This window comes from Geospiza fortis, unplaced genomic scaffold (assembly GCF_000277835.1).
Source record: "Geospiza fortis unplaced genomic scaffold, GeoFor_1.0 scaffold84, whole genome shotgun sequence".
Taxonomy (NCBI): domain Eukaryota; kingdom Metazoa; phylum Chordata; class Aves; order Passeriformes; family Thraupidae; genus Geospiza; species Geospiza fortis.
In genome coordinates this window covers 2,475,529-2,499,359 of record NW_005054363.1, presented here as the reverse complement: position 1 = coordinate 2,499,359, position 23,831 = coordinate 2,475,529, and the positions used below count along the sequence as shown (strand labels likewise).

Sequence of the window (23,831 nt, the reverse complement as noted above, 5' to 3'; positions counted from 1 at the left end):
TAAAAGCTTTTTTATCCTATTGGTACTCTTCATATCACTGTCTTTGGAGTTTATGCAAGTGTTGCTAAAGGCAGTTTCTATTCAAATATGTCACAAAATCCCAAAGAAGCCTTAGTAACACAGACTGATTGAAATGGAAACCAAATTAGAGAAAAAACTTGGTGTGACACTCAGCTGAAAGTCTCACCCATTTATTCAGGTAAAGCAGTCTGGTAGTTTCCTTCCTGACAATGATACATACATTTGTGCAACAAAACAGAAAAGCTGCTTCCATCTGAAGTCCTGGCTGTGACAACAAGGGGTTTTGTGGATTTGGCAATGTATAAAGGTTGCGGAAGGTCTTCATGGTTCAAAATATCTGTTGGAAGGACTTCTTGCTGGTACTCAGACTTGTGAAGTGATTGAAGAAAACTTCATTGAAGTGCCACCTCAGTACCAGTAGAAAAGCTAAAAAATAAGCCCAGGTCTAGCTCTTCACTTTGAAAAAGCAGAATTGGACTGTCTAGGAGTATATTATATTCGCTGGGGGATTTCTTTTCTACCCTCCTGAATGAGGATAACACTCCTGAGGAAGAATTCTTGAGCCAGGAAAACCTTTGCTCCATTAATCTATTTTTTCCAAGGTCAGGAGTTTACTGCTTAGATATAACCAGAAGCTAAATTACCAATCTAGACACACAGTCCTTAGCTGACAAAATCTAAAACTTGCAAATTGTTCAGGACATGAGGCTCCCCATAATAATGCGGACACTCAGTGTACCTACCCACAGAACATCTCTCCCGTGTCCCAGGAGAAAGACATCTAATGAATGAACAATTAGAGGAAATCCCTTTGTTATAGAAGTCTGGTCTTTGCAAGCAGCAGAATCTCATATGTGATGAAGATGAGATACACATATGAGATACCATGTGGTATCAATCTTAGGAGATTCTGCTCTCAGTGAAAATTAAGGGCAGCTGGAAGAGAAGAACAAAAATACAGGAGAGAAAAGACAGCATAAGCTTGAAGTGGCCAACAGGGTAGATAGAGAAGTAGTGAAATGAAGATTTTCATATATGGCTGTAGGCTTGTTACAGTCTAGAGTAACCTGGTAAAGCTCTTCCCTGATACAAGACACTTAAGAGAATCCAAGAAGAAGGCAATATGATGTCCTTAACATGTTCAGCTAAAATGCTCTGCAGATCCAAAACCCATTCTTTCAAGATGAAGGGACTGAGGTTGATACACCGCCCATCCTGAATGGACACAGTGAGGAGTGTTCCAAGAAGCTGTAGTTAATGCCAACACAAGGTGCTCCCCACCTTTTTGCAACCTTGCACCACCTCCACATAACAGTCTGTAGTGACATCAGAGTAGCCAATATCACCTAGGCACGGAATCTTCCCTATCTGTTCACAGTTTGGTTCTCTGCCAGCCTCCCTCCACAGTCTCAATGGGAAGTGAAAGTCAAGTTGACGCCCTGATACTCACACTGGTGCACAGATGCTGCAGTTGCTTCCCTTTTCCCACCAGGGTTTTATTTGGGTTACAATAAAGAAAAACTTTAGAAAAATGCTGAGAAATAAAAGAGATCTAGAAATAGAAACATCAGGAGAGGAAGACCAACTTTATTGATATATTACAGTAGCAAAAGGATAAAATAGCAAATGATTACTGGTGTTCAGACATGACAGGAGAGAACTTCCCCCAAAGTGAAGAAGCATTTTATATAGGAGCAAATACAAAGTATGGGAAACAAGAGAGATGAAGGTGAAGAGGTGACAAAAATGTAGGAGGAAAATGGCACAGTGGTGAATGAAAATGTGACAGCAATATGAAGGGGAACAGAAGATCAGATAATGGGAAAAAAAGAAAACCAGGACAAACTATTTACAAAATAGGATAGACAAAAAAAGTGCAAAAGAAAATAACTATGAAAGTAAAGTTTAAAAAGCAGCAACAAAATGGCAAGCTGGTATTTTCAGGGAATGAATACATATGGCACACATTTTATTCTACTGCCTTTAAAGGTGAATGTAGGTCATGCTATGTAATTCATTTGGGACAAGACTGTAATTTCTCAGCAATATCCACAGAAGCAAATAAAGAACACAATAAGATCTAGAAAGTTTTCTAGATGAACATTACCATGTGTTTAAGGGCTGTATCCACAGCAACTAGAAACCAACACAAAACCAGTCACCATTTAACCACACTCCCCTGAGAAACTATCAACATAACAGCTTCTGGCAACATATTCAGACACAGTGTCCGCTGAATATTTAAGAGCTAAAATGAGGTACATCGAGTAATGAACTTGGTGGGTTTATTTTAAAATTCTACCACACACTCAATCCACTCATTGAATTCAAGGGTGTTTGACAACCCAGCACTCACACACACAGTTCCATGCTTCAGGTTTCTCCAGACCAGAAGATTTCAGCTAGAAAAAGACCGGGAATGGTAAAGCTCAAAGAATTGCCAGCAAAGAAATTCTGGGGTGATTGCTCCTTGCTTTTTCTTTTTTGTAGAAAGCATCCAAAGTGAATTCTGCTTTGGATAAAAGGACTTAGTGAACAGCAGGGGGAAACAAAAAAAAAGATAAAATTATTTATCTCTCAGTATCATAGAGGTGTACTACAAACAACTTTTGAGAAAGGCTTTTCCCCCAGTTTCTTTCCTCCCCCCCCCCTTTTTTTTTTAATTTAAACTTTTTAATGTTGGTTTGCATAACCTGTCAGGCTCATGTTCTTCAGAATTTCTTGTGAAGACTCAAAGAATAAACTTACTACAAAAAGCATCTATTTAAGAGAAGGGGTCATTTCTCAAACAGATGAACTGAAGAGTAAAGGAGTGGGAGGAATGAGCAGAGCACCTTCTCAAGGGGCAGCTGAACAAAATTGTTGCACTATGGTATGGAGAAGAAAGTTAAAGTTCACTTCCCTCACCAAGCAAAGCAGAAAGTGTGAGAGAAAATGTTAATTTATCTCACCTATGGCACACTACATACAGACACCATATTGGAACTTCAGAAATCCACACAACATTTACCCAGAATATAATTCAAAGCCTGTTTTGATGACTGACATGTACTTCACAGTTTTTATTATTTTCAATTTCACAAAAAAACTGTCTAAGAAACTGAGCTGCATTCTTTATAGCTTCACTCCCACAGGTAAAATTATCATCTAAATTCTTTTCATCTGTAGCATGATCTGTTCCACTCCACTGTCTTCAAATTACACCTCAGCAAATTTCTAAAGGCAAAAGAATTGCCCAAGTACACCAATCCAGAAAATGGTTTTCAACTTTTCAAATATTATTTTGAGATTGAAAATAGTCTGTTTTTCATTTTTACAACTGCACAGCAATATTTGTGAGTGATGCTTTTTGTGATTTAGCTGATGACCAGTAAATTCTGTGAATGAGTCATTAAAAAACACCAGGCGGGTCAAAAGCTTTCATAACACACCTTTTCTGCAGAGCCTCTATGGAACATTCATACATTGATCCTATGGCCTTCTGATCACTGGTTTCACAGATCAGCACTACCAGTTAAATAAATGCTGTGCTCAAGTTAAAGGCTAAACATGAAGGTAACTTGAAAGTGTTTCAGCAACTTGTAAAGGGAAGCATCTTACTGATGTTCAAACAGTGTTCCTGCATTTTAGTCAAACCCCTCCACCTTTTTAAAGAATTCTATTTGAAGTCAAACATGAAAAGACATTTTTCCACTTTCATTGTTCATAGCCTAGGGAAAGGACAAGATGAGAAGAAAATGTTATCAACAGTTCTTTTATCATTTACCATTCTGAACTTATTTACCACTTTTTGTAATTAAAGAGATATTAGAAAGACTGTCCTTCATAACTGGAAGTGGCTTCTTTCTCACATCTGAAGAAACCGGCTGCACTCCTCACAGCTGCTTGTAGTCCAACATAGAGTTTCAATTCATTTTCTATTACAATGGCAACGTTCAAGAACTGAGTCATTTCTAGTTCAGTTCTTATGTTAAAACTGATCAGCGTTCTAATAGGAATGGAGAACAATAGATTAGAAGTTTCTGCTTAAGGAATAATTTCATCATATTGAAATGTTAAGGAAATAAGAAAAACAGAATAATGTTATCAGGGACTGGAAACAAAGATTCATACTCCAGCTGCAGGCCAAAGCTTTATGCCATAGCATCTCCAATTCTGGGAATGCATAAAGTGTAACACAGCTATACCTGCACTGCACTACCCCCAACACAAAAAGAACTTGTGTATCAGTACAGAGCTGTGTTTCAGGCAAAGAAAACAGTGAAGACAGTGAACACATCTAAGATACAGGAATTGAGACACCACCTGCCTTGTTTTGCTGCCCTACAACACAAAGACTGAGAATATCTGGATTTGTTAGTTTGTATAAAACAGAGAAAATAAAAAGACTCTGCTATTCTGCTCAATAAGGAAATAAACCAAGAGGATTAAACGTGGCAAACAGAAAGTCACTTGTGGTTTACCTCTGTAAGTTACAGATTTTAATTTCTGCCCTTAAGAAACAACCTATACACCTACAAACAAAGGAATTTCATAGAAAATTTTCAGCTCCTCTGAAAAGGCTGCTGACCAGACAGATACTCAAAAGAGTGAGGAGCATTTTGACTTTCTAACTTTACACAATGGCTTTCACTAAAGACCACCAAGAAGCAATCACTTTACCTTTCATCTTCACTTTTTGTGACAAAATGCCAGGAGTACTGATATCCTCACAAGATTGTCTGACATCCTGCTCCCATTTTGTGAAGCAGTTTGAACATATAAAGCCATACAAACCACTTAAATGACAATCAGCAGTACAACAGTGTGTGAAGGACTGATGGAGAAAAATTAAAAAATAATTTTAAGAAACAGGAGCAATGCAAGATCTATGAACCAAAAAAATGTATTTCTTATAACAGTATAATCCTTAAAGAATGCATTGCAATACCTGCTGCTGTCTCTGCCGCCTCATTTGGGCAACCTGAGACATCATGATTTGACGATCCAGTAACTCCATTCTCTGCTGCCTCTGGATGTCAACTGTGGCTCCCATTCCCACTCGAACTTCATTCGTTGGCTCCGCAGATGAGAAGACTGGTTCAAGAGTCCATGAAAATATCTTTGCTACCCATCTGGGTACACAAAGAATTCGATGAACTTTTAACATACTGCTATTGTAGCAAATCCCAGAAATCTAAAATCAAAAACAAAATGTTAAAAAAACCCTGAAAACCAAAGAACTTAAGTACACCACAGATACTTTGAATTTGCTGCAGGTAACAGTTGGTCTTTCTGGTTTTTTAAGCACTTTTACTGTATTTACTCACAGTTCTCAGTCAAGAATCAGAGAACAAACAGATTTCTTTACTTCCCTACAACTACAAATTGCTTTTTAAAATCTGTGTGGTGCATTGCCTGTGACTCATAAAGTTGAAAGGGGTTTTTTGTTTGTTTTAGAATCTCAGCCCAGGCCAAGAGACCTTTACTAAAACTGGTCGAAATTAAAATAAAATTTTAATTTCTAGTAAAAGAGCTGGTCAGGGTATGCTCCATGCTCACCTGAGAAGATTAAGATGGCTCTTGAGGATGCTGAAGCACTCTAAACACCTCTTCAAAAAAAAAACCAAACACCCTTAAGGCTTCTCTCCCCACCACCTGAATCTCTCCTTCTAAAAAAAGTAAAACCAAAAGCAATCCAGAGGAACTGAAGTTAAATCTAAGACTATGCACACACTCATTCCAAAAGAAGCCCAGCTGCCTTACAGGAGGGAAAAAAAAACTTTGAAAACCAATTCATTAAAAACTGTGATACTGAAAAAGCCAGTTTTTGTGAGGCCCTTCTCCTACCTATAAGAAAAAACCACATTGCCTGTGTTTGTGCCTGCCTTGGGGCTTGATTTAATTTCAGATTCTGCAGGAGAAAGAGAAATTATGAGCCCCATAAATGGAATTACAGTCACCCCTCAGCCATTATTTTGAATGCCATTGTGAAGCCACAGCACTTGAGCCCAAAGCGGTCCCATCTGCGTTATGCCACATTTCAGCATTTGTGACTTTTTACTGTCTGTTATGCCACAAGAATTATGCTGTCACAGCACTGAAATGAACAGGAAGAGATCTGAACCTCAACAAATCTGTAAACATACCCCAGCAATGAAATTATGAGAAAAGCAATGTAGAAACTCTGAATCTGATGTATTTATTTATTTATTTATTTGGGGCTATTTGTTGTATCTCACTGACATTTGTATAAAGATACTAAATGCATTGCTGATTATACAAAGGGAGACAGTATAGGAAAAACCAACATTCTTTAGGAGTGGGGATATTTTTCAGATTATTAACAAGGTTATTGTTAAATATCCAATGAGGTAGTGAGACTTTTAGCAAAAACACATTCCGGTTTTGGAAACAATGATTTTTGTTTTATTTTACTTTCATTTTATGACTCATGGTTGGATGTACAGCCCAAGCTGTTGGTTGCTTGACAGCCCAAGCACAGGCTGTCATTCTAAAATGAGAAAAAACAGTTCTAAACTGCTCTTAACCTCTTCAGTCTTTCAGTCGTGCTATGAGAAAGGAGGTAAATGCTATAAAGGCCATAATCACATCAGAGTGAAGGCTGCCTTTAATTATAATTTTCTGTATTCAAAGGAAGGTCCTAACTGAACATCGCACTGTAACAAAAGCTTTTTCATGACCTCAGAGATCCTTTCCTCAGCTCTAGTGAAACTGTTCCAGATGACTGTAAACTCACAACTAAAACTGTGCACATCAACTGGAAGCTAAGGCATAGCTATAATCACCAAAGAACAAGAGGAAGAAAATTCATATCACTTCTGCAATTCACCTGTTTATGGTATGTACTGCTTGAGGTGTCTGCCTAGCAAGAAGGTCCCCCAGGAGCAAACCCCCTGATCCTGGGAGTTAGGTAGATAGGCCCCTCACTCAAGAAAACCTAGATTGCACAGTAACTGAAAAAGCAGTTTTGGGGGAGCGAGAATTACTGAACCAGATTTCAAATATTACATACACATTTAATCTGATGTTTTCTTCAATGCAAAATGCACAAACACCACCAGAACGTACAATTTATCTCCCTTCCTCCCACCTTGTTAGGTGTAGGTTTAGATAGTATCATTAGACTATGGAGCCAGGACCCTTCTTTCGTTCCAGGGATTCTGCACCTGGTTAACTAGGCAGGGAAAGAAGTCCCACTCAAAATACTTTGTCCAACATCATAGCAACATTCCTTCACTTCTTTCAAATGTCCCTTCTCGATACTGATCTCTGCTCTCTCTTCCCACCTTCAAAAAGGTCTAATGTTTTCAAAAATTTTGTGTGGGTTCAAAAAGTCACAAGAACAAAACAAAGCAAGCAGTGATAGGAAAATCTACATCTTCCTGAATATATGACAAATCTAGACACGTGTCTGAACATACTAACCACAAAGAGAATCATTATTTATCAAGTCAAGACAGAAAATAGAGCAATGAGACAACAGCAGCCTATCTTTAGTGTCAGTGCTTTGGAATTTGTTTGTCTCAGAAGGGAAGGCATACTGCAAGCCCCAGTTAGCAGCTGCATTGGTAAAATTATTCTTGTATTTTTCTTAGCGGAGATGGCTGGGCATGGAATCATTTAGGTTGGAAAAGACCTTTAAGATCATCAAGTCCAATTGTTAACCCAGTACTGCCAAGTCCACCATGTCCTTAAGTGCCACATCTACATGTCTTTTAAACACCTATAGAGATGGTGACTCAACTTCTTTCTGCCCTGGGCAGCCTGTTCCAGTGCTTGATGGACCTTTTGGTGAGTAATTTTTCCTAATATTCAAGCTACACCTTCCCTGGCACAACTTAAAGGACATTTCCACTTATCATACTTGGAAAAAGAGATTGACCCTCGCCTCATCACAATCTCCTTTTAGGTAGTTGCAGAGAGCAAGTCATTCCAGAGCACTTAATCAGAAGAAAAGGCTTTATAAAGCTAAAAGCTTATGGACATGCTAAAATGAAGAACTATTATATGGAAGTATAAGAAACTTTAAAATGCTGTGGTCAGTTATAACAAAATTTCAATGAGTTTCAATTAGTGTGGACAAGATAGCAATTTCCATATTTCCAATAAACCCAGAATGGAGACATTTGTAGTTAAAAAAGTCTTGTGATTCAGTCTGGCTCAGTGTCATACACTCATCTTAATGTCAAGTATTTCCAAAGAACTTCCTCTATAGCTGGTTCATATGGAGAACTTGATAGATATAATTTTAAAAATCATAAGCTTTGACAAAGTAAAAAGCAACTTTTTACACTGTTTTTGTTACTGACATTGAGTGAATTTCTAGTGTTTAAGAACATAAAGCAACATTGTTTATTCAATGAAGATAAAATAACCTCATTATCTTCCAACTTCAGCACTGTACATCAGATTAAAGGGCTACTTCCCCCAAACAGAAGAGCCTCCGCTGTATTTTAGCCACCAAAAGTCACCACAAAAAAACGTTGTGGTTATGTTCACACTGTTAGAATGGAGAATTTGTGGCTAGCAACATAAGGTGCATCTTAATTTCTGTTAGTCACAACATCTTCCACCATATTGTATGTGGCACAGGGCTAAGAAGAGGAAATGGAGGATGCTGGAAATTCTCTGGCACACTGCAGAGAATCTAAGTGTGCTTAGATATTTTCAGTTTCTTAACGCCGTGACTTACTACTGATTCTTCACATGAAGTTTCCTAACCTCGTCCTGCCCCCATATAAAGCCTGACTTTCCCTTCCCTTCCCTCAAGTCCTTCCAAAGTTGTACATTTTTGAGAAGAAGGAAGTAGCTGTAGTTTCTCTGCAATTAGGTAAATCAAACATAGAAGCTCTCCAGTATTTTACATTGCAAAGACACATATGCACCACAAGTAGCTGGAATAGTATTTAAAATTTAAATATTTAAATTCACTGTACTTGATTAACACCAAAAAAGGAAATCAAACAGAAAAAAAGTAGACGGACTGGTGTAGAGAATTATGTTGAAAATTATTTTAACAAAACTTGACATCAAATACTTGATTATTTTGTTCTGAAAAATGTAAATACATTCATCATATGTACTCAAGACTTGGCTATTTTCAGATACCAACAAATGAAAAGCAAATAGTTTTCTTAAGGTGAAGTGACATTTTTATACCTATTTTCTCTGCTTAATCCTTAGTATGCTCTGAATTCTAAAAATTAGAATCAAAACATGGGTCGAAATTTGTGTCAGGATTCTGTATTTATCTTCATTAGAGAAAGCATTTATCAAACCAAGAGGGATTGTGTGAAAACCACCCAAGAAACAAAACTACCCAACAAATAAATCCCACTACATATGTGTTTTCAAATTCCGTTACAATTATTTTGTTTGGATTTCCTTTTTGGAAATTGTTGCAAATACTATAAACACCCTTTGCAAGAGTTACCTTGAGAGAAAAATAGGATTATAGAGATACTAAAATATTTTTCTTCAATTTTGTTTCCCGTTGATTTGGCTCATAAATTTTCCAGATACCCTGAAACTTTTTCTTCAGAGTTCATCAGTGCTTCATTGATCAGATGGAATCATTATCAGCTAAAAAACACTGTGTATCTGCAAGCATGACTGTACTGCCATTTCAGCACAGTACAGCTATTCTTAACTTGTCCTGGTGTCCCATGCATAGGTTCCCTTGGTCTCTGCCAGCATTCTGTAGGTGATGATTAACACATTGTTAACCAAATCTCTTTCATTAAAAGATCAGGATTTGATAAATCTGACCCAACATAGATATCTGTAATTTAAAAGCCTACTTAATAGGCTGGTTAATTAAAGTTGGTGTCATAGTCACTGGAGAGAAATGGGCACTCTTGGGATGTAGCTCATCCTTTGGCAGATGTCTTCAAAGAACACACACAGCTGAATTACTCTCATGGATTCCCTCTCTGAAAAAGGGCAACATTGCTGCCAAAAAAAGCAAATACTGATAGAACCAGTTGGTTCCAAATGAACCAGTTGGTATAGCTGATCAAACAACCAATATTCATTTTTCTACAGAATCCACAGATATTACACAGAAAGTGTCTTATGACATGTTATTACCTTTTCCTGTCCTTTCTCATTACTTCCTCCACCTTCCAGAGCTGGAAATGTCTGCATTTCCCTCCTTCCCTCCTCAGACAATTACAACCTCACTTCCAAACCAACATCCCCTGTATTCCAGATGAACCAACCCCTTTTTTTCTCAGATACATCAACTGATGCAGGAGTAAGTGCTGGTAGCTTAGTCAGCTGTCATGTGATCACAACTTGACATGGGCAGGGTGTCACAGCTCCCACCACAGGGAGCATTAGGTCAATAAAGTCAGCGGAATGTAGTGGCACTCAGGTCAAGTCACTTACAGTCACTCAGCTGAACATGAGCACTGTCCACACACAAATACTGCACGTTAGTTTTGGGCAGGATTCAGCACACGTGTTAATGTACATGGACTTGCCGGAGCAAGTGCAGTCCAGGCCACAGAGATGATCAAAGGACTGCGAGCATCTTTCCTATGAGGAGAGGCTGAGAGAAGTGGGGTTGTTTGGCCTGGAGAAGAGAAAGCCCAGGGGATTTTCTCAAAGTAAAGAAATGCCTGAAGGGAAATGAAGAGGACGAAACCAGGCTTTTCTCAGTGGTTCCCAGAAACAGGAAAAGGGCACAAACTGAAATATGGGAGGCTCCCTCTGAGGATCAGGAGACACTTTCTCACTGTGAGGTTGACTGAACACTAGCACAGGTTACTCAGGGAGGTGGTAGAGTCTGCATCCTTGGAGATACTCAAAAGCCATCAGAACATGGTCCTGGGGCAAGCTGCTCTGGGCAGCCCTGCCTGAGCAGGGAGGCTGGACCAGGTGCTGCCATCAAGTGATTCTGTGAACTGAGTACATGCTCTCTGGGAGGTAGTTCTATCAGGAAAGGGGAATCACATCTGTTACACACAAAACACATGGTTTTACTTAGGTAAGTACTTAAGCATGGGCAGAATGTTTAGTACGTGAGTAATCTCACTGATATTAGCAACACTACTGATATTTATACTGTAATACCAAAGTCAGATATTCAGAAATTAACTAGATCCAACATTTAGCATTTACCTCAATCCACTAACAAGCACAGTTACAAAGTGTTCAAAAATCATACTTTGACTAAAGTCTTACGTGAGACTGAACGTAGATGACTGAAGGATATCCAGACTAACTGGAGGATGAAGGACAATGAACAGCAGGACACAAATGTGGAGGTAACTGCATACATTAACAGACTCTGACCAAAGATTCTCCTTGAGAAAGCACATATTTAATATTAAGTATGTAGAAGGGATGATATTTTAAACATGAACACTATACTGTGAGGTAATACAAATGCAAATACAAAATGTTTTAAAACAACAAAGAATTCAGCATGCATTCTTCAAAATCACTTAAGAAAGGTGTGAGAGAGGAAAAAAAACAACAAGAAAATCAATGATTCCTGATCAGCTGATCAGATCTGATCTGATCAGATATTAGCTACATAATACTATTTTAAAGACAGGAACTAAAACAATGGAAGTCTGATTTAATAATTTTGCTCCCCTAGCTGAATCACTTTTTATCCTATATATGCCAATTCTAAAGGACATGAATTCACCATACAAAAACTCCTCAGCTGGATGAACAACTAACAGAAAGGATGGAAAAAGTTCTTAACAAACAGAACCCAAAAGTACAATCCAAGTATACTTGGGAGCAATTAACAGCATCTGTAGTCTATGTAAAACTAAGTTAGCCACTTCAAAATTATGAATAATAACTAATGTACTCAAAAAACCAAAACTGAAATTAAAATCATGCACTCAACACTGTCTAAACTTTCTATCTTAACCTTAAGCCATTAAAGTACAAGCTCTAAATTACAGATTCTCTGCATTTTCCAAGGTCTAAATATAAAACCCACAACTTTTCATACGATCTGAGAAAAGTAAATTCCAGCATAGCACAGCAACAACGAAGAAAACTGTTGCATTCTGCTTAGCGAAATCTCCAAATCAAGCAGGGTTTTAGAAACTTCTCAATTTCAGTTTCCTAAGGTTTGAACTGAACTCTACGTAAATTCAAGGCAGCTCACAGGAGACTTGGTGGGTTCCAAATTTTGAACTTTATGCACTGCAGGTCATCTTGCAAACAAATAAAAAACTAACACGAGGTAAGAAGAAAATCACAGAAAGGGCCTGAAAGATACCTTCCCCCTATCAAATACAGGCCTAAGCTACTCAGAAAAACCCATGGCATGTGATCTGTCTGATGACATTATCCTAGAAAGTGGAGGGAACTGCATGTCTCCGTGGGACATGTCTTCTGCTGGTCACCAAACTGAGCTGACTTCTTTAAGCAGATGAGATCAAGCTATGACTGAGTCTTGACACACCTCTCAAATTTCCATCCTACACGAGCACGGCAAGGAAAAATGTAAAGCGGGAATCCAAAAGATTTTAAAGGGGTGGAAAAAAAAAGGGAGAACATGTCTACATCCAATGAAACATGAATACCACTTCCTAGGGTGTTTTGACTATTTTAAAGAAAAAAAAGAGTGAAGAAACTGTTTCAAGCCTTCACTAAACTGAGTGATATGCACTACATGGCAACACTTCTGTAAACAACTACTGAAAGAATTTTGGGCATCTCTATTAGTTTCCTAATTTTATGACACCCCCAAAAAAAGAAACAAATTTGGTCTGTATGCACCAGACATCATATACTCCTGGCAAAAAAAATCACAAGAAACTAAATTAGTCTTATCAATCATAAGATGATTACAGATTACTGATTACATCAGATTTGTGAATTTCTTTACAGTCTACTTCATAAATTTTCTCTTTCTTATACATAAGCATCTTGCATTTAAACAGCATATTTTATACAACACACCAGCAACTGACATACCAAAAGTACAATAACTGATTGTCCAGTTTCATGTGGACACTAAAGAAACTGACTTTAAGACCATAATTCTGTGCTGGTTTAAAATTAGATCTAGCAAGATATACCTTATCACAAAGACAGACACAGCAGACCTGTATTCCAAGAACAAATCATGAGCTCTAATTTCTGCACCTGAGAAAAATTCACCATCAAAACTACAAATTGTCAAAAATTCCCTATCGCCAGGCACATTACATCAATGCCCACCTGCCCACACAGACTCATACATGCATTCCTGTAATGATGGCATCACTCAAAACCACTGAAAACAAGAACTCAAGGCAGTACAATTCCCAGTACCTCTATACCCTGCCCAGAATTCACAAGAAGGTCTCATGATACTTGCAAGGATGTAACTAGAAAGTCAGATCCCATTTAGTCATGTTCAAATATAGACTGTGAGAATTTAAATAAATCTAAACCAGGAACACCCTGAAGACAAAGTGAAAACTGATAACAACTCAGATATTGTGCTGGCACCATCCATTTTGATACTTCACATAAACAGAAGTGCAACAAAAGCTAAATAACAGATCAGCATCATAATACACTCAATATGAATGCATATGTGATCTTCAGTGCTTAAAATACAGTGAAGTGTCTACCAGGCAATGAAGTAGTGACTAAATATTACACCCATCTGACTTGGTGTTCACGCCTTTACTCATCCTTTCTGTACAAATACCTGAAAATTTGAGTCCACAAAGACTAAGGTAGTAAGCTAGAAAAATGTTAAATCTAGTAAGGATTACATAACATAGGTTGTCAGAACGACTTAACATTAATTTGACAATCTATTTCTGTAATTGTACATATACATACGTTATCAACCAACTACACTTGTAGTGCTAAAAGGCACCTTTATAGTGTTGCATATCCTTCCTCAGATTATCTAATATACTGTGAAACTTTAATCCTTTATCAAGTTCTCACAAAAGACACCACATTGTAATTTCTAACAGAGGAGAAAAAGAGACTTCTTAATCACAGAAGTGTGGCATATATGCTATGCAAAAGAAATGACTGAAAATCCTAACACAAATTTCTTTTCAAACTGCAGCACTTCTTACAAATTCATGGAGTGCAGGTCTCTACTTGCTGCAGAAAAAAAATTAGACTGAAAACACATCATAATTGATGATGACTTAATTCGTGCTAACTGAAGCAATACAAGAACTTGAAATTATTTTTTAGCCATCCTGTGACAAAGAAGTAACTCAATTTAATCTTATGGATTTACACCTAAGTAAAACATACTGTCAATCTTAAAATTAAAAAAAATAAAATTTATATCAGTGAGTTTCATTATATAGAAGAATAAAACTTTATATTAAGAGGGAATTAAAATAAGAACTGTAAAATGTAATAAAAAAAATTGAGCTACTCTTTATATGTCTGTATAATCAAGTATACACAGAGTTTCTATCATCAGGAAAGAGGGAGTTAAAATGCCTTTCCATTTCTTTCCTTTCCTTCCCTCTCTAATGAACACCTGTTGGAAAGGAAGGGCTATTAAAAGAGTCAGCAGAGCAACAGGAAGGGCAGTGTGTTTGGAGGAAGTCACAGATCCTTCAGTGGGCACAGAGGCTTGGGCTGATTTCCAGGGGAGATGGATTCTGATTTGTTAGTTGCACTGCTTTCATCAATATTTATAGCAAGATCAAATCATGAACAGACATCACTGCTGCTCTGTCACTCCTGTTATTAGTTATCCTAGAAACTCACAGTCAATGCAAATGGTAAGAGATCAAATCACCAAGTTGTAGCAGCATTTCCTTCTGAGCTCAACCCAAATTCAGATTAGTAGGTTCTATACAGCAGGGCTAATTTGAGTTCTCCATCAACTTAATAATGAGTTCCCTTGGAAGTGGCAGCACTCTCACTGTTGAAAAAGGTTACAGTCTTTTGGGCCAAGAAATCAGTCTGAGCTCCTAATTTCTAAGTCTGTAAAATTTAAAAAGAAGCTTATCAGTATCTAACAATCTGAAATATTTAGCACAATCTGTTCCAGCACTAAGCACTTTACCAACAACAGAGCCAGAAAAGAAAAAGACAGATCACAGCTCCTTTATCTGACTGATGTGATGAACGTGATTTTGTGCCCTTACTGCCACTGTCATTGTGAGAAACAGCTATATTATAGATCTCCTTGGAGAATAGCAAAGCATGAAAAACCCTCACAGCAAAGTTATTAAAACCTAAGTTTTGGAATCAAAGCTTGAGGCTTGCTGAAAACCGAAAAAACAAACCTCAACCTGGGGTACACATTTCTACCATTTCCTCAATAATCTCATTTATTTTTGTGGGTGTACAGCTATCTCCATGGCAACAAAATTAATTTTATGCAGGGAGCAGAGGTGCCCTGACAATATTAACCACCAATTTTGTCGTCTATCAGTTTATCACCAGCTAGTCAGTGCTTCACATATTTAGAAGTTGAAGAGGAAAACTTTCTAGCTAGCAACATAAAATGTTACTTAGTAATTTCTGGTTTTTTTGAGTCCAAATACACTGTGCTGCTCACATACATAACAGAGTGTTTTAAGCAACATATGATTTTTTTAACAGTAAGACTTACCAATCCACTTAAGGCTAAAATCCAGATGTAGGAACCAGAGGTTAAGAGCTAAAAGACAAGAGCAGGGATTTAAATTTTTATTTTACAAAGTTCTTGCTATATGAACCATTAAGTTGCAATATGATATAGGTTATGCACTCATCATGACAATGGGAGACGTCAGACTTTTACCTTTGTTAAAATTCAGTTTACCATAAAAAAAAAAAAGTATTCCAGAAGGAGCAAGTGGAAAAAACACAGGGGTCCAACAATTGTTCTCCTTCTAGAGAACAATACATTTTATTTTCATATAGCTTACTAAGTATAACAGGATGTAAGTTATAGGCTGCACAGAAAAACAGGACTGAAAGACAGACTGAAGCAAAGGAAATGACTCAGCAGCAACAGGAGAAGAGTTCCAAGCAGGCAGGCACTCCAAGTGAAGCTCTCAGACATGCAGTCACAGACAGACTAATCACAAGCATCAAAATTAAGGAAATAAAGTTCTTACTCAGTGACATATTTGCTGACATGAAATCACAGAAATAAGTTGGAGCAAATTTTTTTAAAAATCCTGATAAGTCAACATGGCAGCCCATTGTTTCTAACAAAGTATGTGACTAATCACCTGGAGAAGGTTATTACCAACTGGAAAAATGGACTGAAAATGGTCACTAAAACGTTTCTGCGTGATGCCGACTGAACCATGAGAACACCTTCCCTCCAGAGTTCAGACTACGGAAACAGTGACTTGAGGTAAGGGCAGAGTTTCCAAATGAGAAGAAGGCAAATGAGTCTCCCCTCAGGCTCTGGGTGATGGCAGCAAGCATTCAGCGCTCAGCAGGGAGAGATCCTGCAGAGATACAGGGCTCAGTGACAGCACTGATCCACTGTGCACGGAAGCAAAAGGCAAAAGACCCGATGGAAAACAGCCCACACATTAGCATGGCTTTCCCAAAGACTGCAATAATAGCGCAAGTGATGGGCTCAGAAGAGAGGAAACAAGATTTCTGAGAGATCAAGAAAACAAGGTGCTGGAGCAGAAAGTGAAGGAAACCAAAGGCTGAACAGGAAAGAGGATGAATGAAATGTTCATGTAGAGCACAAGTCAATATTCTGAAACTGACTACTTATTCTAAAATACTCTCTCCCATATTTCACATAGCTATGGTGTATTCCCCATTGCTCATGCCAGAGGTACTTTTGAATCCCTAGAAAATATAGAAGTGAGCCTAATTTCTCACAAATTTGCACATCTCATCATTCAGGATGTGACACAAATGTCCATTCATTTCTAGGCTGCTGGGTCTTGGGGTTTTTAAATTGTTTTTTGAATAATTACTGGCTTTCTATAACAAGTAGCTGTATTTTTCCAGTCATGTTTCACAGAATACTACATGATGTTGCTGTGCTCTATGTTACACGATTCTAAATTACCAGTCACGTGGTAATGCATGATATACAAGTAAAATTAATTTATATAGAAGTGAAATTCAGCCAAAACCGTGATTATTTGCTAACAGTCTTACCACAAAAAAAAACTGTATTCTACAGCTTTGTTTGAACTCTTATAGACAAGGGAAAAATAAGCAAATTCAATAACATAAGCAAACTAGAAAGGTAAAAGATAAAAATGCTTTAGGATCAGGTTCCATTTTAATCTCTTTTCATCTAATTCATTTTACTGACCAAAAAAACCATAAAAACTGAATTTTCTATTATATTTTCCCATGTAAGACAAGGTAAGAACAGATCACTTGCTCACCACTCCAACATACTAGAAACACATTTATCTATGTTTTAGCTGATGGGATAGTTACTAGCTAAAAGGATGCTGAATCATGCACGTGGAAGCATCAAAATTCACAGACAAACAGAAATACTAACTACTATCTACATTATTAGTTTATTAAAAGATGAACAAGCAAGTACATACCATACCTGCAAACCCAGTATGTAGACCAGAGACTTATTGGTTATAGAAAAGTGGCCCAATACTTGTGTCACCTGCACTCTTGGAATGGAGGAATAAAACGGAACAAACAGCGCAAACACAGGACCCAAGCTGCAAAAAGAAAGGTACACATGGTTATAAGAATGATACTAGCAACAGACAATCAAAAGGAGTTAATTTTAAGTACATAACAATCAAAATGTTACACCACCTTGCAAACAAAGGTCTTCCTTAGAAACACACATTAGGTAACTTCTGGCATTCTAGGTAACAGATTCGTTAGCAAATAAGAAGGAGTGACAAAAAGTATTTTATTTCTCAATGTTTAGGACTGGAGGCAGAAGAGAAGGCAACATATTTAATCTAATAGCAGATTCTTTCCATAAAGCACAGCACACAACAGTGCGAACAGCAGTAATGTCCTACATCAGAACAAAATATGATTCAAATGGACAAATGGCAAGGATTTTACCTTTCCCAAAAGGTCAAGGAAACTACTTCATTTATGAAGCTAAGCTCCCCGTATTTACCCAGACTTAATGTGTTAGAGGATTGCCAAAAGACTACAGTACCTAAGATGGAAATAATGACAGTTTGATTTAACTTCCCTTTGCCAGTGGCTTTCATGGCCCTACAAATTAACTCTCTCTAGGGTCCTCATCTTAATCACAACACAAGATGTTTTTTAAGTTTTTAAACCATCACTGGAAGGATGACATAGAATCTAAGACTTCAAGCACTTTTTACAATGACCAGATGCCTAGACTGAGCTTGTGAACATGAGCTAGTGCATTTCATTCAGACACTCAATTTTGCATATAATCCTTTCTACACAAACAAAATACACCTGTATAAACAGACACAACACGTTATTGAAATAAACTGAAATGACTAAAGTTCTAAGAGTCAAAATGTTATAAGAAAGCAACATACAAAAATTATTCATCTGAAGTTACTCCATTGTAGGCAATATTCACCGAAAAAATCAGGTTTTACAAGTGAAGATAGAAGAAAAACAAAGAAAAAAATTATTTTCTCTTCTAAGAAAAGTAATTTTAAATTATTTCTTTCTACTCTGACCAAATTAAGAGAATACCACAACTGTGGCATGCTTTTCAGGTTCTATTGATCCTGTGATAAACAGTGACTCAGAGACAGAGATTCACATGCAAGAGTGCACTCAATCATAAGACAGGAAAGTACAAAAAGGAATTTCCCAAGACTGCAAGTGCATTTTAAAGAGATTAGAGAATGCTAAAAGGTTCCCTAAATGTTAGTACTCACCAATTATGTCAACAGAGACCCCAGAAAGCACCACCCCAGTCCAGAGTAGCTATCAGATTAATTCAAATTCCAGTGTCTGACACTGCTCAGTACCCAACAACCTAGAGGAGCTGGAGGAAACTTAGTGATGGGCCTTTTCTGCTAAAACAGTAAGTTCATAGGCACTACAAGTATGCTCCTAAAGGAATCAGTGTTTGTTTTTTAGACAGAGCTCACATCTAATATAAATAGATATTACCCAAATATCCATTCAGGTATCTTTTTTTTAAAATGTCAATGGTGCCCTTCAAAATGCTGTGTGAAACTCATTTGTACAGGCAATTCCACTGGGTGAAAATTCATTCCAGTTAATTTTAAACTTTCACCCTCAACTTTCTTTATACAATTTTGTACTTTGAAAATTTCCCTTTATTTTCTGTTGCCTTCAGTATTTTCAGTAGTTTACTAATGGCTTTTTTTAGAATATCTATATGGGGATGCCACTTATCTACAGCAGGTCTGTCAGACAAGTTATCCACAGAATAATACCAGAATATGGCTGACACAGTAAAGTGCAACAAAAGGATGGTCAAGGAAAATGTGGACCCACTGGTGAAAAAAGGGACCTAATGACAAAGGACAGGAAAAAACCCAGGACATTCAATGTCTTTTTTGGGTCAGTTTTCAATGGTTAGTTTTGCCCTCAGGCTTTGCAGGTCCTTGAGTCTCCTGTGGGACTGGAGCAACACCTGCTGTGAAAGAAGACATTTTGGAGGCTCTTGAGCCCAGCTGATCATACAGGAGGCAAAAGGACCAGATAGGCTGCACCCCAGGGCTCTCATGGAGGTGGCCAATACTACCTCACTGAAACATCACGGTGATTAGAGCAGGTTCCTGAGTGGATAATTGCAAATGTCACAGCCATCTTCAAGGAGGGCAAGAAGAGGATCCTGATAGCTACAAAGCTCACCTCTACCCCTGGGAAAGTTACAGAGCAAAGCTCCTAGGAGCCATTGCCAGCTATGTAATGGACAAGGCAGTTGCTAATATCCCATCTGGATTCACCAAGAGTGACTCTGGTGCTGTGGATAAGGAAGGGGAAGATGGCAAATGTTGTACACTCTGACTTTAGGATGGCCTTTGACTTGGTTTCTTCTTCAGCCCTTAAAGAAAAACAGGGAAGATATGCACTGCATAAGCAGATTAGAGGGAATCTGGCTGCACTGCTGGACTCGAAGGGTTCTGATCAGCAGCACCAACTTTAATGGCAACCACTTACTAGCAGCTCCCCTCAGGGATCCATATTGGCATGAACACTATTTATTGTCTTTATTAAACAACCTGGATGATGGGACAGAGTGCACTCCCAACAAGCTAGCGAGTGAAATCAAACTGGAGGGAGCAGTCAATACTTTGGAGAGCAGGACTACATTCAGCTACTCCTTGATGAAAATGGGCTGACATTAGGAATGTTAGGGAGTTCAACAGAAGTAACTGTGGAGTCTCCATTTCGGTTAGAACAACCTTGTGCAGTAGCATAGACTGGCTAGAAAACAGATTTGCAGATAAGGAGCTGGAGAATCCTTTGAGTGTTAGTAAGCCTTTGTGTCACTGTATCCTTGCAGGAAAGGTCCATCACATACAGGGCAGCATTATCAATGTGTTGTCATCAGGCCAAGAGAAGTAATTGCTCAGCACTTCTGAGCCTAAACCTAAAGCACTGTGTCCGCTTTTGGGTTTCATGCTTCAAGAAAGGTATTCATATACTGGAGCAACTCCAGACAGGATAATGATGGTCCAGTATTTTACCAGGCTGCCCAGAGCTACAGTCTCCATCCTCAGAGATACATCCTCAGATACACACAGCCCAAAATAACCCATTCTTGCTGGACATGTTTTGAACCCAGGGTTGAACTAGACGACTGCCAGAGAGCCTGTCAAACCTAAGCTACCCTACTGCTTGGTGAAAAATCAAAGCCTTATTCCTGAAGCTCAAGATCACTGGAGGAATTTCTGCTCCTGTATTTCACTGGACAGGTACAAACATCCATCCACATACTGCAAATAAAAGGACTGGCTCTTAACTCTTTCAGTTATGTTAATTAGTTGTTTGGTACTATATTCAACATCTTCAAGTAGAAAACATATTCTTATTGAAAGACTACTTCAGTGTTTTCTTTCCCTTCACTTCTTTCTTATCCTCTTGTACTTGCTTTTCCTCTCATATCTTTTAGTCTCCTTTTCTGTGCTTTCTCTCTTTTTGCAGAGTCCTTTGCCCCAGCCCTTTGTTCATTATACTATGAAAATATCAGGAATGTCCTTTCACGTACCATGATTAACTTCTACTAGAAATTTGTGATGTCTGTGTGCAAAGAAAGGTTATAGACACAAGCATATTCTGGGTCTGAACTGAATTTTTGCCCACTTCATATTTAGGAAGTTAATTTTAGTCACATGGGATAGAAAATGAAATTTTCAAACAGTCCAGAAAACTCAAAAACCTGAAAACTGAATTCTAGAGTTTGAACATTCTATATGGACACCATGTCCATCCCAAAGATGTACTGCAAGAGCTGTCTCTACAATAATTACATCCCCATTTTGAAGAGCACGCTAAATTTCAACATTTGAAGTGAAACAGAAACACAGTGACGAGATAGGAACATTCTACATCATATGAGTCGATGAGATTGGTTTTGTACAAAGAAATAAAAACAGTCATATACAAACAATATCCTTGAAAAAAATAAATCAGAGACGTAAAAATTGTCCGAGAAGAAAAAATCAGGGGCAGGTACATCTTACAAGAGAAATGCACTATTTAAAGTCTAAAAGGGTGATTATTAAATGCAGATTAAAATAAACCACTAGCACTAGCAAATATATGCACAAAACAGAGGAAAAATGGTTCTAAAATGCATGAACCAAGGGTTAGAAAGCTAAATAAATGTAACTTCTGCAAAAATGCTTGCTGTTGTCAATAGACGTTCTGTGGCATTAAGTTTGCAGAAATAACCTATGTTATTCAGAATGACTCACTACACTTACTAACTGCTGCGCTGTGTTTTTCTTCATTCAAGTTCTCCAAAAAACATTAAACTGACAAATTCACAACCACATATTTTTGGGGGGGCTAAAAATATCACCTATAAAAACAGCTGCAGATAATACAGGCACGCAAGCAGGGCACCTGCAATTCAAGTTACTAAGTCACTTCAGTGACCTACATTCCTGCAGTCAGTCCAAACACTGCCATATTACACGTAAGGTTCCAGCCTTTATTCTGAAGATGCTAAATATTCATAATAACATTCCTTAAAATTAATGAACTCTGTGGAATGTGACTACCCTTGATGGTTGTGTTCCCCTACCCGCTGGAGTCCTGAACTCAAAGGACTCACCTACTGCACCCAATTCTTTCACTACATATGAGCAGGACAGCCCATTGCCTGAGGTCTCTCAATAGCAGCAAAAGCATTAGGCTTTGTTGCCCAGTACTAGCTAATGCCAATATTTCACAGGAAAGCAGCAAGAATGCAGAGAAAAATTTAAAAATGCATCTGGAGGTGAAAAGAAAGGTTCCTCCTGTCCATGGATATCCTCGCAGAATCCATGCAACTTGCAGTTCATGAAAATTTGAGACTAACCATCTAACCAACAGCTTGCAATCCCCTCATGAAGGCACAAATCAGATACCTATCCTAAAGTAAGCTTTAATTTTTAATGGCAAGACTATCCAACAATGTATTTTGTAACCTGGGTTCCATGTTCCTCACCTTGTTTACAAAAATCTGAACAGTGTTTGAACATATATGGAAAACACAAATGTATGTCTGCACATATATGGTAAACAAAAACACCTGAAACACAGCAATTTCTTAATTTACATGTTCAAATCCTGGAGCAGTCAAACAGATATTGGACTAACAGCAGCTGTATCAGAACAGAAAACAAGCAGCTAGAAGGATATACAGTTAGTGAAAGAATGCAACCTGCACCATTTAATTTATCATCATGCTAGGCTGGATTGGTAGCTAATATACCAATGTGACTCAAAGGGTACAATCTAGTACTGTATCTTAATCAAAGGAAGGCAATATTTTATCAGATCAAAGCAGGAAACACACACTGCCGTTGTTTTATAATGATAAAACAATTCTGAAGCAAACATTTCCTTTAATAAGAAGCTGGAGTACTAATGTCAGCCCTTGAGCAAAGACATGACTGCGTATCTCAAAATTTCCCATTTCCACAGCAGACCTTAGGTGCTGGACACGGAACCACACTGTGGTATTACTTTGCGTACATATGAAGCAAGTTCCCTGTGCAATTTCCCTTTAAGCAGTCCTGAATTCTCATTGCTTCATTTAAAGCAATTTTACTCTCTGATGAAGCTGAATAATTAAAAAAATACTCAAAAACAAGTAAGGGGAAAAAAATCCAGAATAAAACTGGTAAGTTTTCCTAAAGACTTTCTGAATGTGATGTTAGAAGATGAATGCTCCATTAAGACTGAGGAGCTGAAAGCCCTAGATAGAGCCCTTCAGCGCTTTGGCATCTAAGGGGAATCAAGTCATGCGTACAGTGGGAGTTCAACACCAGAAAAATCAGTGTACAGTCTCAACCAAGTGCTCCAAGTAAGTACAAAAGTAGCTTACAAGGCTCTATGTTCTGCTATAGCAAAAACATTTCCTATAATACATAGTACCTTTGCCATTAGATCTGTGTTTACTTGAGGCTTTCTGCTGAGATGGATGTGTTAGCAGAGATCCTATCTCTCTACACACCTTCACCACTACAATGTCAACCAACACCTCTGCTGTGAACACAGCCCTAACATTTCCAAAGAGGCATCCTGCACTCTGCATGGGTTGGACCCGCCAAAAATAGCCTTATCATGCCTTCCTGGTTGTTGAAAATAGGCCACTAAATGAGGTCATGAAACGGTCCTCTGCAGTCATGAATGATCAATATCAGTTTTTGGGGAAAAGCCCAGGTAGCTCTCAACCACAGCCTCTAACAGCAAACGAAAGGATTTTCCAT

At 38.0% G+C, this 23,831-nt stretch overlaps 1 protein-coding gene across 1 annotated transcript in view; it reads right to left on the bottom strand.

The window, feature by feature from the left end:
* The window catches only part of UBAC2 (UBA domain containing 2), an 86,763-nt gene that overhangs the window by 12,414 nt on the left and 50,518 nt on the right, over nucleotides 1-23,831 (bottom strand). The window contains exons 5-7 of the mRNA XM_014308266.2: nucleotides 17,513-17,636; nucleotides 15,593-15,640; nucleotides 4,952-5,197 (exon numbers count right to left, since the gene is read on the bottom strand). Coding sequence (XP_014163741.1) covers nucleotides 4,952-5,197; nucleotides 15,593-15,640; nucleotides 17,513-17,636 — 418 coding nt within the window. The remainder of the gene's footprint in view (nucleotides 1-4,951; nucleotides 5,198-15,592; nucleotides 15,641-17,512; nucleotides 17,637-23,831) is intronic.